Source organism: Episyrphus balteatus, chromosome 2, assembly GCF_945859705.1.
Source record: "Episyrphus balteatus chromosome 2, idEpiBalt1.1, whole genome shotgun sequence".
NCBI lineage: Eukaryota > Metazoa > Arthropoda > Insecta > Diptera > Syrphidae > Episyrphus > Episyrphus balteatus.
In genome coordinates, this window is record NC_079135.1 from 124,101,783 (window position 1) to 124,118,621 (window position 16,839).

At 32.2% G+C, this 16,839-nt stretch overlaps 2 protein-coding genes across 2 annotated transcripts; one reads left to right on the top strand and one right to left on the bottom strand.

Moving 5' to 3' along the window:
* Window positions 1–2,583: 2,583 nt before the first annotated feature.
* LOC129909724 (uncharacterized) lies at window positions 2,584–7,422 on the top strand. The gene has a single exon (XM_055986797.1). The coding sequence runs from the start codon at window positions 2,584–2,586 to the stop codon at window positions 7,420–7,422; it is 4,839 nt and encodes a 1,612-aa protein (XP_055842772.1).
* Window positions 7,423–14,094: 6,672 nt separating this feature from the next.
* Window positions 14,095–15,255, bottom strand: LOC129909725 (uncharacterized). The gene has a single exon (XM_055986798.1). It carries the CDS (start codon window positions 15,253–15,255, stop codon window positions 14,095–14,097), a length of 1,161 nt encoding a protein of 386 aa, XP_055842773.1.
* Between the last annotated feature and the right edge of the window lie 1,584 nt (window positions 15,256–16,839).

Sequence of the window (16,839 nt, forward strand, 5' to 3'; positions counted from 1 at the left end):
CAAAAACAAATTGTGCAAACACAGGTTTTAAAAGTGTACATCTAATCCAAAAATTGTGTTAAAACCAACTGCATTTTTTAATGCAATATATCAGCAAAGTGCCTCAATATTAAAACTAGTGAAAAGTGAAGTAAAAGACAAAGTTTAATTTTGCTTTTTCTTATTAAGTACTTAAAGTGAAGTGTTAAGCCTTAACCACTAACATAGATATTGAAGATTAATTTAACATACTATTTTTTTTTAAATATCCAAAAAGGGAAACATAAGTTTTATCAATTTGATTTCTTATTTTTTTTTTTAAACAAAGTTTTGTGAAATACTGTGCCTTTGTTTTGATCCAGCTAAAGAAAAAAAAAAAACTACTACCAGCAAGGCGGTGAAACTGACCAAATTGTGTTAAGATATTGATTGGTGAGTTATTTTGAAAGATAAATAATTTGTTCATAATTTGATTTTGACATTTTGATAAAATTTTACATTGAATTTGAAATGGAAAACAATTTTTCACAATCTCAAAACACCAATAAGGGGAAAAAAAATAGAACATTTAATTTTTCTAAAACTGATAAAAACTTAAATAAAGTCTGTAGCGACGTTATTCCTAAAAACGATGACAATTTTAGTTGTATTAAGGGGTCTTTCTGTCAGAACAGTGACATATTTGACGGTAATTTTAGAAATACTCAGTGCACCAGCAATGCGGTGATGGCATTGTGTATGTCCCAACTTAAATCCGTGACAACTTGGAACACTGATTTCATCGATAAGATTTTGGTACAGGGACATGAGCTTCATGTTCAATCAATTTCCAGTTTTGTTGAAAGGTTTGGCCAACCGCCGCCGTCATCTTTTTACTTGGCGGCAGACGAAGTTCTTGAATTTTTTTCGGTTGAAAATACCAATTTTCATGTAGAATATAAGTTAGATCCTTTTCAAGGCTATATTGATGAGTCGGAATGTTTTTTTACGGAGCTTAATCGTTTTTTTTCCAACGAATTATTTGGTGTTTTGACTGTTGCTAATTTGTCGGTTGCAGTTTTAAAGAACGAAAATTTGATTTGTTTGTTCGATCCTCATAGTAGAGATCAAAATCTTAACGCTGTAACAAATGGTGTAGCAGTTCTTCTAATGTTTAAAAGCATACAGGAACTAGTTTCAACCTTTAAATCGTCCTTAGATTCAATGCTAAAGCCTCTATTTAGTATAACTCCATTAAAAATAGAGTATGAGTCATTTTGTGAGAATGAAACTCCGTGGACAGTTAAGCGAAAAAGTTTTTCATTCAAACAAAAACAAATTTTAGAAAAAAACAAAGCTAGATTAAGACTTTTACGTTTGAATGAGACATTTAAAGCAAAAGAACGGAGAACCCAAATAGAATCAAGAAAAGGGAAGAATGAAGCAATTCTACATGCGATAAGAAAAATGGACGTAAAACGGAAAAAAATCTTGCGATCTCAAAAAGATTTTAAAAATAAGGAAAATGATAGTCTTTTAATAAGAATGCAGACAAGGAGAAGTCTAGCTGAAAATCGAATTTTAGAAAAAAAGAAGGACATAGCTAAGAAAAAGATTTTAAGGACTGAGGAAACTTATAAGAAAAGGGAAAATGAGAAACTATTGACAAGAATGCAGACAAGACGTAGCCTAGTTGAAAATCGAATTTTAGAAAAGAAGAAGGACATAGCTAAGAAAAGGATTTTAAGGACTGAGGAAACTTATAAGAAAAGGGAAAATGAGAAACTATTGACAAGAATGCAGACAAGACGTAGCCTAGTTGAAAATCGAATTTTAGAAAAGAAGAAGGACATAGCTAAGAAAAGGATTTTAAGGACTGAGGAAACTTATAAGAAAAGGGAAAATGAGAAACTATTGACAAGAATGCAGACAAGACGTAGCCTAGTTGAAAATCGAATTTTAGAAAAGAAGAAGGACATAGCTAAGAAAAGGATTTTAAGGACTGAGGAAACTTATAAGAAAAGGGAAAATGAGAAACTATTGACAAGAATGCAGACAAGACGTAGCCTAGTTGAAAATCGAGTATTAGAAAAGAAGAAGGATATAGCTAAGAAAAGGATTTTAAGGACTAAAGAAACTTATAAAAAAAAAGAAAATGCAAGACTATTGACAAGAATGCAAACAAGGCGCAGCATCCCTGGATTAAAACAAAAAGAAAAGGCACTCAATTCTAAACAAAGGAAAGAAAAGCGAGAACATCATTTATACAAATTTCGAGAACAATATTACAATACCTTGCAAAAGAAAAACAGTTTAGACTGTCAAGCAAAGCTTAGATTTATTAAAGAAAGAAGCATGTGTCCTGAGCATATTTGTTGTTTTTGTGAAGGGCTATTTTTCGCGCATTCAGTTGTAAAATACCAAACTAATTATTCCAAAAAATATTTTGGAAAAGAATTTGTTGAGAGCATAGATAAATTGAGAAGTAATTTGTCACCGTGGACATGTAAGACTTGTTATAGATACGTCCAAAAAGGTGTTATTCCAAAATTAGCGACCACAAATGGACTTAAATTTATTCCCATTCCAAATTGTATACAAATACTTTCTCCTCTTGAAGAAAGAATGGTTGCGCCCTTCATCAATTTTATGCAAATTCGCGATTTGAAACCCTTTGCCCTGAATCCCCAACTTGGAATGAAAGGAAGCGTTGTCAATATTTCAGTTGAGGTGAATGATATGCTGCAGGTACTGCCACGGCGTTTTGACAATATGAAGACGATTCAGTTAAAACTCAGGCGACATCTTGACCATGCCACAAACTATATGTTTGAGACTATTCGACCAGCAGTTGTGTGTGATGCTTTGAAATACCTCATGACCACACCTCTCTATATAAAAAACAACATTCAAATCGATAAAGCTTACTTTAATCAGTATGACAAGGAGTATGATGAATTAGTTGAGTTCATTGTGGACTCTAATGATGCACAGAACCCACAGGGCTCTCTCGATAGGTTTTCACAAGGTGATAGCATGTTAGAAGAAATTAATTTGGATGAATTCAAAGGGTTACCGAAAGCAAAACCTAGTACATCAAATAAGGGCAAAAGATTTGAAGAGTATCAGGTTTTACAACAAGAGATTCACGATGAGGTCTTAGTTATTGATAGAAACAAAGAAGCAGCAGATTGCATTCCAATAATAGCACCTGGTCAAGGGAAGACTCCAGTACCATGGCACTTATACCCAAATTTAGAGGAACTATGTTTTCCTAAAATTTATTGTGGGCATCCCTTAGAATCTTCAAACAAAATATCTTACTCAGAGAGAGCAAAGTCAATCGCTCGGCGAAATGACAGGCGCGGGTGTGTTCCCACTAAAATTTTATACATGGCAAAAAAGAAACTCGAACAATCGTGTCTCTCAAATATTAATATTTGCCTCCGGAAGAGCAAAAGAACAAATCAAGTGACCGCAGACAATATTTTAAAGAAAAATTTTGTTGATTCCCTTATTCAACACGACGCAGGGTACAGGATTTTAAACCGTATTCCGTCATCTCCGTCATACTGGGAGTTAAAAAAAATGCAATTAATGGCAATGATTCGCCAATTGGGCAAACCTACACTCTTTTTAACTCTGTCTGCTGCCGAATCGAATTGGCCGGAATTAATCCAACTTCTTTCAAAACTATTAAATAACCAAACACTTAGTATTGAAGAAGCCATGTCACTAGAAAACTGCGAAAAAACTGAGCTTATCAGAAATGACCCTGTTACTTGTGCTAGATATTTTGACCATAAAGTTGCCAAATTTATGAAGTACATAAAAAGCAAAAATGGGCCATTCAACGAATTTGAAGTCCTAGACAGTTATCAAAGAGTAGAATTCCAGATGCGTGGTTCACCCCATGAGCACATGTTCTTATGGCTCAAAAATGCTCCTGTTTATAAATTAAACGATGAGGAAAGCAAGTCGCGATGCACCTCGTTTATTGATAGGTTTATCACGTGCGAAGATAACCCTATTAGTCCCTATATACCCTACCTTCGCCATAGGCATTCGCATACTTGTAATAAGGGAAAGTTAAATAAAACCAAATGCAGGTTTAACTTCCCTATACCAGTTATGCTAGAAACCCAAATTCTTGAACCTCTTCCCGAAACTCCAGTAGGTAAAGAAAAAGAAGAACTTTCAGCTATTTTAGGAAAAATTAGGACCCAAATGCAACATTATTTTGAAAAACCATCCCTTGTTCCTTTTGGTGAGATACTGCATTCACTCAAAATTACAGAGTCCCAATACATTAATGCGATCAGGAATTCCTTAAAGAACCCCCAAGTATTTTTAAAACGCAACAGTTTAGAAGTTGCAATAAATTCCTACAATAAGGACGTTTTGAATTTGTTTGAGTCGAACATCGATGTTCAGTTTGTCTTGGAGGAATACGGAATAGCTAATTATATTGTGAACTACATTAGCAAAGTGGATGCTGGTTTATCCAAGCTTCTAAGAGATGCTGCATCAGATATTAATCAGGGCCATAAAAATATTAAAGACAAATTTAGAAATATCGCGAATGTTTTTCTCAACAGCAATTTGATGTCTGCTCAAGAAGCTGCATATCACGTACTATCTTTGCCATTGTCGAAAAGTAGTAGAGGACATGTTTTTATAAATACAAGTCCAATTGAAAGTAGATTAATGATGCTAAAGTCCAATAAGTTTCTTCAGAACCTTAACTCTGATTCCACTGACATTTTTGTCGAAAATGACTTTAAAAAATATTCAAAAAGGCCTGTGAAACACGAAGAATTATGCTTAGCAGATTTTGTTGCGAATTTCACACATTCGCGTAGGCAAAATGATGAAGAAAATGAAAACGAAGATAACTATCATTTAAGGCACAATTCTAAGATAATTCGATATAGAAGATACAAATTGGCACAGGATCCACACAATTATTATCGTGAGCAGATACTTTTATTTATGCCTTGGAGAAATGAGGCCGAGGAAATAGAAAATATCGATTCTAAGGAAGCTTATTTGAGGAATAGAACATTAGTTGAAGCGAATAGATTAAAATATGCCATAGTAGAAGACGATATTTTAGATGAAGCACTTGAAGAAATAAGACAAGGCAACGAAAGGCATGAATGCACTCCATCAGATTTTCTTCCTGAACCAGAGCAGATAGATATTTTAGAGCAGGGCGGAGTAGAAAATAAAAAGGAAAATTTAGTTAATCGTTTCGTGAGTCCACCCAAAATTTCCCAAGAGCGTATGATTTTACTGCTGAACAAATTAAACAAAGACCAACGAGAATTTGTAATGCATGTATATAATTGTTTTAAAACGAAAAACTGTTTGCCTCTTAATATATTCTTAAGTGGTTCTGCTGGAGTCGGTAAATCTACGGTAATCAACTCCATATTCCAACTAATTACTAAATATTTTGATAATAGACCGGGAGCAATTGGAGATTCCATAAAAGTTTTGCTAACTGCTCCCTCAGGAAAAGCTGCTTTTTTGATTAATGGGGTGACACTTCATACAGCTTTCGCTCTCCCCGTTTCTCAGTACGGAGGGACCATGCCCAATCTTTCCAGTGATATTGCGAACACGATACGACAAAAGTTAATCAATCTTAAATTGCTTATTATTGATGAAATATCAATGGTTGGAAGTCGTCTTCTAAGTAGGGTAGATACAAGACTACGACAGGTTATGGGCCGAAATGAACCATTTGGAGGGATTTCCATTATTTTAGTTGGAGACTTGAACCAGTTACCTCCTGTCTTTGACACGTTTATATTTAAGGCACCACAAAATAACGACTTAAATGTTTTTGCCGAAACGAACACGTTATGGGCACTTTTCAAAATTTTTGAGCTAACCAAAATCATGCGCCAACAAAATGAAACCTTATTTATAAACGCACTGAATAATCTTGCTACGGGAACAATGACAAGTGAAGATATTCAGCTAGTTAAGAGTCGTGAAGTTGATAGCACTTCTATACCTGAAGACGTAATTCGATTGTACTCAACGAATAATGACGTTGATGAGTATAATAGTTTAAAACTGTCAAAAGCACCGGGTGAAGAAATAAGTGCCACATCCATCGATTCTGTGCTTGGAAAAGTGGGAGAAGCAATTAAAAAACGAGCATTGGAAGCACTTCAGAAGAAAAAGTTGTCTGATTTAGGGGGTCTTTCAAATATAGTACGTCTTAAGAAAAACATAAAATATATGATTACAACAAATATAGATGTTGAAGACGGTTTGGTGAACGGAGCCTGTGGTGAACTCAAGCACATTTCAATGAAACCCAATACGAGTGAAGTAGACAAAATTTGGATTTTATTTCCACCAAATCCTCAAGTTGGATTGAAAGCCCGACAGTCCTTAAATAAATTCATAGAATTAAATGACATAGACCGCAACTTGGTCCCTATTGAAAGGAAAGTTCATTCAATAAATGTGAATACCGTTAACACATACCAAATTCTTAGAAAACAATTTCCAATAGTTCCAGCAGAAGCCATAACAATTCATAAAAGCCAAGGCCAAACATACGATAAAGTGTGCATCGATCTGAGAAAATCGAAAAAAATCAGAAGATCTATGATGTACGTTGCGTTAAGTAGAGTAACATCTTTGACAGGGCTTTTTATAATTGGTAATTTCTCACCACCAAATGCTACAGCCGAAGAAAATTTGATTTTGGATGAGTTAAGACGTCTTAGAAATGATTGTAAAATGAATTTGTCGTTTAAAAATTTTGACCAAAAAACCGGCTTAATTGTTGCTTACCAAAATGCTCGTTCTCTTAAAAAGAACATAAATTGCGTTATAGCCGATCACTGGTACTCAAATTGTGATGTTTTAGTTTTTTCCGAAACTCAAACACTTTATTCAGATTCTTTGAATATACCGGGATTTAAACTAATTTATAGGTCAGATCAGGATTATAAAAAGCGTAAGCCCAGAGGATTAATGTGTTTTGTAAAGGAAACCTTATCAATTGACACAAAGAGCATCAAATCGGCTACAATACAAATAATTATAGATTCGACAAAGAAAACTCATATTGATTTGCTCTCATTTGAATTAGGTGAAGTTTTAGTTATCGCAGGTTATAAATCTCCTTCGGCTTCATTTGAAGACTTTAGGGAACAATTCAAAGATTTTATGAATGAAATAAGACACAAATTACTTGGAAAAATCGTTCTGTTGGGAGATTTTAACATCAATTTAAGAAATAAGCCGAACACATTTCTCCATGAAACTTTGACGGAATGGAATCTTAGATCCGCACTACCTAACAATACAGTTACTACAGACAACAATACCCAAATTGATGTCATATTTTCAAACATACATCCACTAGAGTGTGGAGTGTATGAAAGCTTCTTCTCAGATCATAAACCAATTTACTTTATATTTCCACAAGAATAATTAATATGGTGAGATGATCGAATAGGTTTTGGTTAGGTTTTCATAGTTCTTCTTTTATAATTGTTTTTTTTTTTCTTTATTATAATGTTACATTCATTTTGCATACATTTTTTGTTCATAACCGTATTTCTTACATTACAACATGAGGACTATGCCTACCGGGGAAACCTCGGTAAAAAAAACGCGTGAAGGGTCTACCTCCTGGGTAACGTGGAAAGACCTAAAATTTTATTTTGAGTGTTAAAAAAAATATAAGCTAAGTTGTAGGTTTTAAGAAATGTGGGTTATATAATTTTTAGAAAAATTTGGTTCATAAAAGGGAAGAGCCGACATTTAGGACAGATTTTGCTGAATTTTTTTTGTGTTTGACTTTTTTGAAGAAAAAAAAATGCAGTTATATTGCAATTATATTGTATATTACATTAGAGCCGTTTTCGAGTTATTTGGTACAATTTGAAAAATTTGTATGGGAGGTAGGTACACTTTTTAGACTTTTTTGAGAAAAACTAAAAATGCAGTATTATTGCAATTGTTTTGAATATTACGTCTGCAAAGTTTAATCAAAATCGTTAGAGCCGTTTTCGAGTTATTTGGTTTGAACTGAAAAATTTGTATGGGAGGTACACTTTTTAGACTTTTTTGAGAAAATCTAAAAATGCAGTATTATTGCAATTGCCTTGAATATTAAGTCTGCAAAGTTTAATCAAAATCGTTAGAGCCGTTTTCGTGTTAATTGGTTTGAACTGAAAAATTTGTATGGGAGGTACACTTTTTTGACTTTTTTGAGATAATCTAAAAATGCAGTATTATTGCAATTGCCTTGAATATTACGTCTGCAAAGTTTAATCAAAATCGTTAGAGCCGTTTTCGTGTTAATTGGTTTGAACTGAAAAATTTGTATGGGAGGTACACTTTTTTGACTTTTTTGAGAAAAACTTAAAATGCAGTATTATTGCAATTGCTTTGAATATTACGTTTGCAAAGTTTAATCAAAATCGTTAGAGCCGTTTTCGAGTTATTTGGTTTGAACTGAAAAATTTGTATGGGAGGTACACTTTTTAGACTTTTTTGAGAAAATCTAAAAATGCAGTATTATTGCAATTGCCTTGAATATTAAGTCTGCAAAGTTTAATCAAAATCGTTAGAGCCGTTTTCGAGAAATTTGCAATATCGTATTTTTTTGTATGGGAGGTATACGATATAAACGAGATATAAAAAAACAAAAAAAAACCAACTTTCGAAATTCTATAAAAATCATCTGTACCAAATTTGAAGAAAATCCGACCACCCGTTTAGCCAGTAGAAATGTGTACAGATGGACGCACAGACGCACAGACGCACAGACGCACAGACGCACAGACGCACGGACGGAATTGCGAGACCCACTTTTTCGGAATTCTCCATCATCGTAATGTTGGTTTTGATTAAAACCTCAATTTTTTTTTTCGACACGAAACCAATACTTGCCCTATAGAGCAAGTAAAAATCAATACAGTACTCATCCTCATACCCAGTATCCACCCATAATCCTACATCGAAGCAAAAAGGAGAACTTAATAATCTTTAAAAGTTTGTGGCTGTTGCATAAAGCCATCAGACAATCCTCCCTCTGCAACTTTATAACACATATTCTATGACATACACACATGGTGGCCATTACTTTTAAGCTTTAAAGATAATATATGTAGTTCCGTTGAGAACAGAGTGGATAGAAAACTTAAGTATATTAAACATTGAACTAGGTTAAATATCTGGAAACAATATGTTGTTGATGTTGGTCGATAAACTGAAAATAAAAATACATAAACTATTTTATTATGCTCAGTCCACTTAGTCAGTGTTTCATCAAAGTTTTAATATCACATCAATAGACTTTACTATAGAAACAAAACAACTATAGAGTTGAAAAGTTTGCAAGTTGAAAGTATTCATTTGCATAAGTGTGGCAAGTCTTGTATTGGTTTTCAACTTTATATTCTGTGCACTTTCAATTCTACTCAAATTAAAAAAAAAAAAAACTCACTTTACCATGCATTCAATTCGAAAAAAATTGACCACTGAGGGTTTTGGCATAATAATCCCCAAACAGCTTAGAACCTGTCAAAAAAACTATGGAAACAAATTATGTCTAGACTTAAAAAAAAAAAAACTGTTTCTTCATACTTTTTTAATTATTACATATTTTTATTTTAGCACTGGAGATTATTATTGTAGCGAGGTGGAGCGTTTTCGAAGGATCCAACCATGTGATTAAAAAAGGCCCTTTTCTTCTGTGCAGTGATTACGAAACTGTATTTAAAAAGTCCCTAACACCCCCAAAATCTGGAGTTATGGGCAAAAAATAGTTTTTTTGACCTACACCCATTGAAAAAAATCTAGCTTCGTCAAATTTTTACCCATTTTCGATTTTTTAACAGTTTCTGATAGGAGATAAATATACCTTTTCAACAATGTATAAAACATGTTACTCGGTTGAACCACCTAGAATTTATAAGCTGTCAAAGTTCAAAAATTCCATTTTTTTCGTCATTTACCCAACTTCGACATCAAATTAAAGTATATATTTTCACAACAACATGCTGTTTTAAAAATATATTCTAAAATAATATTTATTTCCAAATCAATCGAGGTATTTTTTATGAAAATCGGTTTAAAATTGGCTTAGAAAAAAAAATTTTACGATTTCAACCCAGATACAGAAATTCGAACTTTTAGGTATAGAACAAAAATGTTGTTTTGGCACTTAGTAGGATAACTTGGGCGCCAGGATTTGATAACGGGTTTTTGTAGAGGAGCACAATACAAACAAATTTTTTGGTTTGGGAGGGGGGTCTATCTCCCCCCGTTTAGGTGGGAGGAGCAATTTTCTAAAAAACTTATCAAAATAATAACAAATTATTAAAAAACAACGGCAACACTTACAGTAATGCATGATACCATTTCCGAAAGGCAAAATTGAATATTTAATTCAAATTTTTAAATCAATATATTATAACCAATAGTTTTTGAAATAATCGATTTCAAAGTTAAAAATAGGCGAAAAAAATTTTTGTAAAAACTCATTTTATACTATTTTTGTTCAGACTGTGAATTTTAATAAAAAAAATTACTCACACAAAAACTGCCTCAATTGATTCCTTATCAAACAGTGAAAACTATATGTTTCTATGTCTTCTAGTTTTTGAGAAAATTGAAAAATAAAAACAAATAAAAATAAAAAATATTTTGAAGAAAGAAAAATCTGATAAAATAATTTTTCAATTTTCTCAAAAACTAGAGTCGAAGTTGGGTAAATGACGAAAAAAATTGAATTTTTGAACTTTGACAGCTTATAAATTCTAGGTGGTTTAACCGAGTAACATGTTTTATACATTGTTGAAAAGGTATATTTATCTCCTATCAGAAACTGTTAAAAAATCGAAAATGGGTAAAAATTTGACGAAACTAGATTTTTTTCAATGGGTGAAGGTCAAAAAAACCGTTTTTTGTCCCAAACCCAGATTTTGGGGGTGTTAGGGACTTTTTAAATACCGTTTCGTAATCAGTGCGACTAGCTCTACAAAACGTGATAGGTCTCCGATCGCGTATATTTTGAGTGTTACACCGTGTAATTCATAAATGTCGGTAATCTGCGTTAGTCCAAATGTCTTTCTGCTTTATTGCATTTCAACACACAAATCCTGCAGAATGTTCTAAGGCTTGCTTAAGTACTTACAGTTTTCAGTAGTCACTGAATGTTCATGATTATGTTAGGCTAGGCTAGGTTATAGTAATTGTCGGGCAAAAGACCCGACCTAACCTAGCAGTTAAGGAACTCACTGAATGTTCATAAACGTCAAACAAAAACAAAAAACGACCGCGGAATCAGTTTTTTTTTTTCAATAAGGGTTCATCAAAAAAAAAATATTTACTTTTTCAGTGCCCGAAATTATTAAAAAAAATTTTGAACCGTGTTACATTCGGGTGGCGCACTTTCTTCTTCTTTTAATAGTGAAATTAAAAAAGAAACATGGTTCACATTTGTTTAACAAATTTTTTTTTTTGAGTTTTTGAAAAAAAAAATTTTTAGTGCACAGAAATTGTTTAGAGTGCGTTTTTTGGTTTAGTAATATTAAATTTATATCAAATTAAATAAATCGATTTTGGTTGAAGTCTTAAATGCGAAAATACCTACTCAATGATACATTATTTCGTAAAATACGTTTTACGAAGTGAAAATCAATTTTTTTTTTTTTAATTAAAAAATGTTTGAACAACCCTAATGGCATTTAGGTATTAGTTTTTTCTTTTTCATTTGAGCCACCCTAATACAAAAATTTTCAATTTAAACTAAATATCCCAAAAAAACACGTTTTGATGGAAGTTTTCGATGTTATTAAAATCCAAATTTTTTAAAAACTGAAAAAAAAATATATTTTTTGCTACACCCTAATAAGTTTTGTTTCCCCATTTTTTGTGTCAATATTAACATTTTAAAAACAATAAAATCATCGAATCGAGAACCAAATAAGTTTCTTCGTGAGTTCTGCAGCCAAAAATTTTAGTTACTTAATCTGCCCGACACGTTGACGATATTTTTGAAGTATAAGCATTAGGGCGTTCGTTATTTAGGTTTTTTTTGGGAATCAAGTTCCTAAGTTTAAAAACTATTTTTAAATAATTAAAAAAAAAATCCCCCAATTTTTTCAGATTTTTATTTTGACGCTAGATGGCGCCCCAAGATTGTTAAAGTTTTTTCTCATTTGAAATAGGTCTATGTTGACTTATTAGACCATTTTTTTAGAAACAGTTTTTCCACTTAGGAACTTGATTTAAGAAAAACGAACGCCCTTATAAGCATGGCTTGCTTGAAGTGCTCTCTGGAATTCTAGAAAATTATCTAGAGAATAGAGCTACCAACATGTAACACGAATTCCAGTATTTTGAGTTTAAGAAAATAGTGGCAGGGGACCTACAAGAGAATATTTGAGGTCCTTTATCTTTTGTAAAAATGCGATATCTCTTAAACAAAAGACATAGCAGGAGCTACGTTTGATGACAACACCGAAATGCTTTAAATGAGAAAACGGTTGGCAAATACAAATACTGGACAATTCTGGTGGTGATAATTCCCGGGAAACGCCCCCGTTATGGGGGCCTTAAGTACATTCTTGCCATTTATCTTTCAATTCGCCACTGACTGTTATTCTCATTGTGGATTTTTCACTCGTATTTTTTTTTTAACCACCCGCTTGACACATTGCAAGATTAAATCCACCAAAGAAGAATAAAAAGAAATATGAACAAGAAAAAAAAATAAATACATTATGAAACTAAAATGTAATAAATCCGCTTCCAGGATATAGTACTCTCTTTTTCTGTTTCTGTTACAAAATCCAGTTACAATCATTTTTCGTTTGGGATATCATGTTCCACTTATATACAGCTTTAATTAACATCAAACGAGTTGTGAGTCAGTAAGGAGGACTAATTAAAAATTTTAATTAAAAAAATGTTTATATATTTTTGTAATGTTTTGTAATTTGATACAACTTCTGTCTGGGAAATCGTTATAATTCTTTTGAGAACATATTTACAAAAAAAAAAAAAAAGTTATGTTAAATTTATTATGAAAATAATTTACATAATAATCGTACAGTTAAAAAAGGATAAGTTATTACAACAAAAAAAACTACATTTTTAAAAAGTTTTTGTATTATTTTTAATAATGTTGTAATGTAAATTATATTTAATTGTTTCATTTTTCTGGAGAAAGGATTTGATTTATTCTTGGGTATTTTTAATTTAACTTTTTTTAAGGTTTCCAAGGGATAAACGTTTACTTATGGTTTGGTGACATGTGACTTACACAATGTGAGTTATGTTATGAGAGGTGATTAAATTCGAGCTATTTTCTAGAAATATTTTCAATGAGATTAAATTTGTCATTTATAACACTGTCGGCCCTATTCTGCTATTCGATTCATGTGAAACTCTTAAATAAGAAGCGGTTAAATGGGGGTTGAAATAACATTTAAGCAATTTTTTCTTCCTTAGAATTGTTAAAATAGACGGAAACAACGTTTTGCCTAAGAAAGTTAAGGGTTTTTCATGATGTGATAAAGAAAGGAAATCTTTCGATCCACGTGAATCGAATAGCAGAATAGGACTGTGTGTTACAAAATAAAAATCATGTCAATTACTTTGGAAATGACCTAGCAGAGGTTGTAGGTATTACTGAGTACATCATAATTCGGTACTTAAAATTTTTCGTAGACCCTCAAAATTTCAGGTTATCGTCAAAAAACCGTTTTTCAATGTTTTCAGATTTCAACGAATATTTACTCAGCCGTTTTTCGGTCAATTTCATAATTGTTTACATTTCGAAACAGAGGAGTACTTGTTCTTTTTGAAAATATTTTTTATTATGCTCAAGCACCTAATTGGGTGTAGATTTAATAGGCTGAATCTAAAAGTACCTACAACATTTTTTCACAGTTTTTTAGAGTTCGGAGAACGTTTTAAGCTACATTTTGTGTTTTTACAAACAGTTTTATTGTTTTAAGTTTAATTAAATTTTACGAAACTCACCGCGTAATTATAAGAAATATTTACTTTTATTTCTTCGCCCGACGTTTCGAAGAACTTTCAAACTTCGTGGTCACGGGATTACAATGGGTTTGATGGATGTTGTTAATTGTTGTTGTTTGTTCTCGATCGCACACGCAAGTTGTACCTGTGCGTAGTTGTTGGTGCATTTTCTATTGCAGTGGGTGATGACGGGTTTGGTTCTTCTTGGATTGAACTTGTGTAGTCTTGTGTACACACAACGCTCACGACATCAGCTACTTCTGTGTTCATTCTTGTTGGTTTAAGCTTGCTTATCAGTGGGTCCCATGTTGTTGATAGTTTGAAGCTAGAATCGTGGTTGAAATTCTTGTGTTTTTTTATTTCTATAGCTTCTCTTACTATCCTGGGTACATAAAACCTTTCTGCGGCAATCGATTTAGCTTTATCAAACCTAATAAAATGTTCATCGTTATAAGCAATGTGTTCACATATTGCAGATTTTGTGACAGCATTATTCTGAATTGCTTTTACATGTTCATTTAATCTTGTTTTGATCGCTCTTTTTGTTTCTCCGACATATGATGAACCACAGCTACAAGGAACCAAATAAACTCCTGGATTTTGGAGGGGAATTGTGTCCTTTGGTGTTCTTAAGAACTGTCGAACTTTGGCTGGTGGTTTAAATATGGTTTTTATACCAAATTTGCCTAAGATTCTTGCAATTCCACCCGAAATCTCCTGAATGTAGGGAAGAAAAGCTCGCTTTTCCAATTGGAAAGGTGTGTTTTGTGTTGCATTTGATTTGGGCTTCCATGCTCTTTGTCTTGAGCTGTAACCATTCTTTTTTAAAGTCCTGTCTACATACTCTAATTCCTCTTGTAGGTGATCAGGATCACATATTTTGTGTGCACGGTTTACTAGTGCCGATACTACAGAGGTGAAATTAGAAGGATGGTGATGAGACGTAGCATGGAGATATCTGTCTGTATGAGTGTTTTTTCTATAAACTGTATGTCCGATAGAACCATCATATCTTTTTATCAACTTTTTGTCCAAAAAGGCCAAACAATTTTCTTTTTCTTTTTCTATTGTGAATTTGACCTTTTCATGTATCGAGTTCAGGTGATTTAGGAAGCTGTCTACATGATTTTCTTTGATAATACAAAAAGTGTCATCCACATACCTTTTCCAAATTGTTGGTTTAACCGGTGATGTGTCTAGCGCAAGTTCCTCAAAGTGTTGCATCCATATATCAGCTACTACCGGTGCTATGGGAGAGCCCATAGTTTCGTAAAATTTAATTAAACTTAAAATGATTGATACCCGCGAAAAGCATAACTTAAAAGTTTTATTGTTCTATTCATGCTGATTTAAGAAGGCTTTTATTCATTAAAAACAGTTAGAATTTGTGGAAGTTACGGTTTTTTTACTCGAGAAAGAAATTTAAATTTTTTGGGACAATGAAAGAAATGAAAAATTAATTTCTCTGTTCATAATAATGGTAGAAAATTTTTGATGGTATTAATTTTTAGAAAAAAAATTATTCATTTAATATCGATTTTGGTTGCTCAGATATATATTTTAAATACTGTTCATTTTTTCTTGCCCATGATAACACAAGCCAAAAAAAAAGTGTCAATACTTTTGACCGAACCTGCCTATCTTTATGTATTTTGACGTGCTGAATCCGAATCTGAAGTCAATTTTGCCCAAATACCCTCAAAATTTTGATAAAATTTCAAAAAAATCAAGAAAATTGGGGTTTTATTGCAAAAAAAATTAAATTTCTTTCTCGATTAAAAAAAACGTAACTTCCACAAATTCTAACTGTTTTTAATGAATAAAAGCTTTCTTCATTCAGCATAAATAGAACAATAAAACTGTTTATAAAAACACAAAATGTAGCTTAAAACGTTTTCCGTAGCTTAAAAAATATTTTCAAAAAAGAACAAGTACTCCTCTGTTTCGAAACAATTATGAAATTGACCGAAAAATGGCTGAGTAAAAAATCGTTGAAATCTGAAAACATTGAAAAACGGTTTTTTGACGATAACTTGAAATTTTGAGGGTCTACGAAAAATTTCAAGTGCCGAATTATGATGTACTCAGTAATACCTACAACCTCTGCTATGTCATTTCCAAAGTAATTGACATGATTTTTATTTTGTAACACAGTGAATTAAATGCGTCCTTCACATTAAGATCAAACGGCTAAAAAGAGATTCCATTTTGCCGAAAAGGTATACTGTTTGGTACTATGTCCTACAAAAATATCCATGATTTTTGAAATTATGTTGCACTTTGGAATTATTCAAATATTTTTTAAAAAAAGGGTTTACGATTTCAACGATTTTTTATTATTTTATTTAGTATTAATATTAAAGCTTTTAATGGAAAAATTAATAAAAGAATATTTTTCATTTAATTTTACTACTAATTTAACAAAAAAAAACTTTAAAAATAGCATAAAACTTTTTATTTAGGTAAATAACGAAAACGTCAACAAAGGACTGGGGTGTTTTCCATGCAACCGAAAGGAATGCAGTTATAAGATTTAAGTTTTTTTTTTACTTCGTCCAAAATTTGAAATGAATCAGAAAACTCTAAGTGGTCTTTGCTTATCATCATTTGACTAATGAAGTATCTTTGGATAAGTTTTGCTTGCTGGTGAAAAGTTATCTGAGCTCTAAAGTCGCTACTATCTTGCCCTCTAGAAGAAAAAAGTTCCTCGTGTTAAATCACTCTAATTTCGAATTGTATATTATTATCCACACACAATAGATTTCTGGTACTCTTGTTGCCTAAAAAGTTACCCACATCTGAACAAAATTGACAAAAACCGCTTTTACCCAATGAACAAAAAATTTG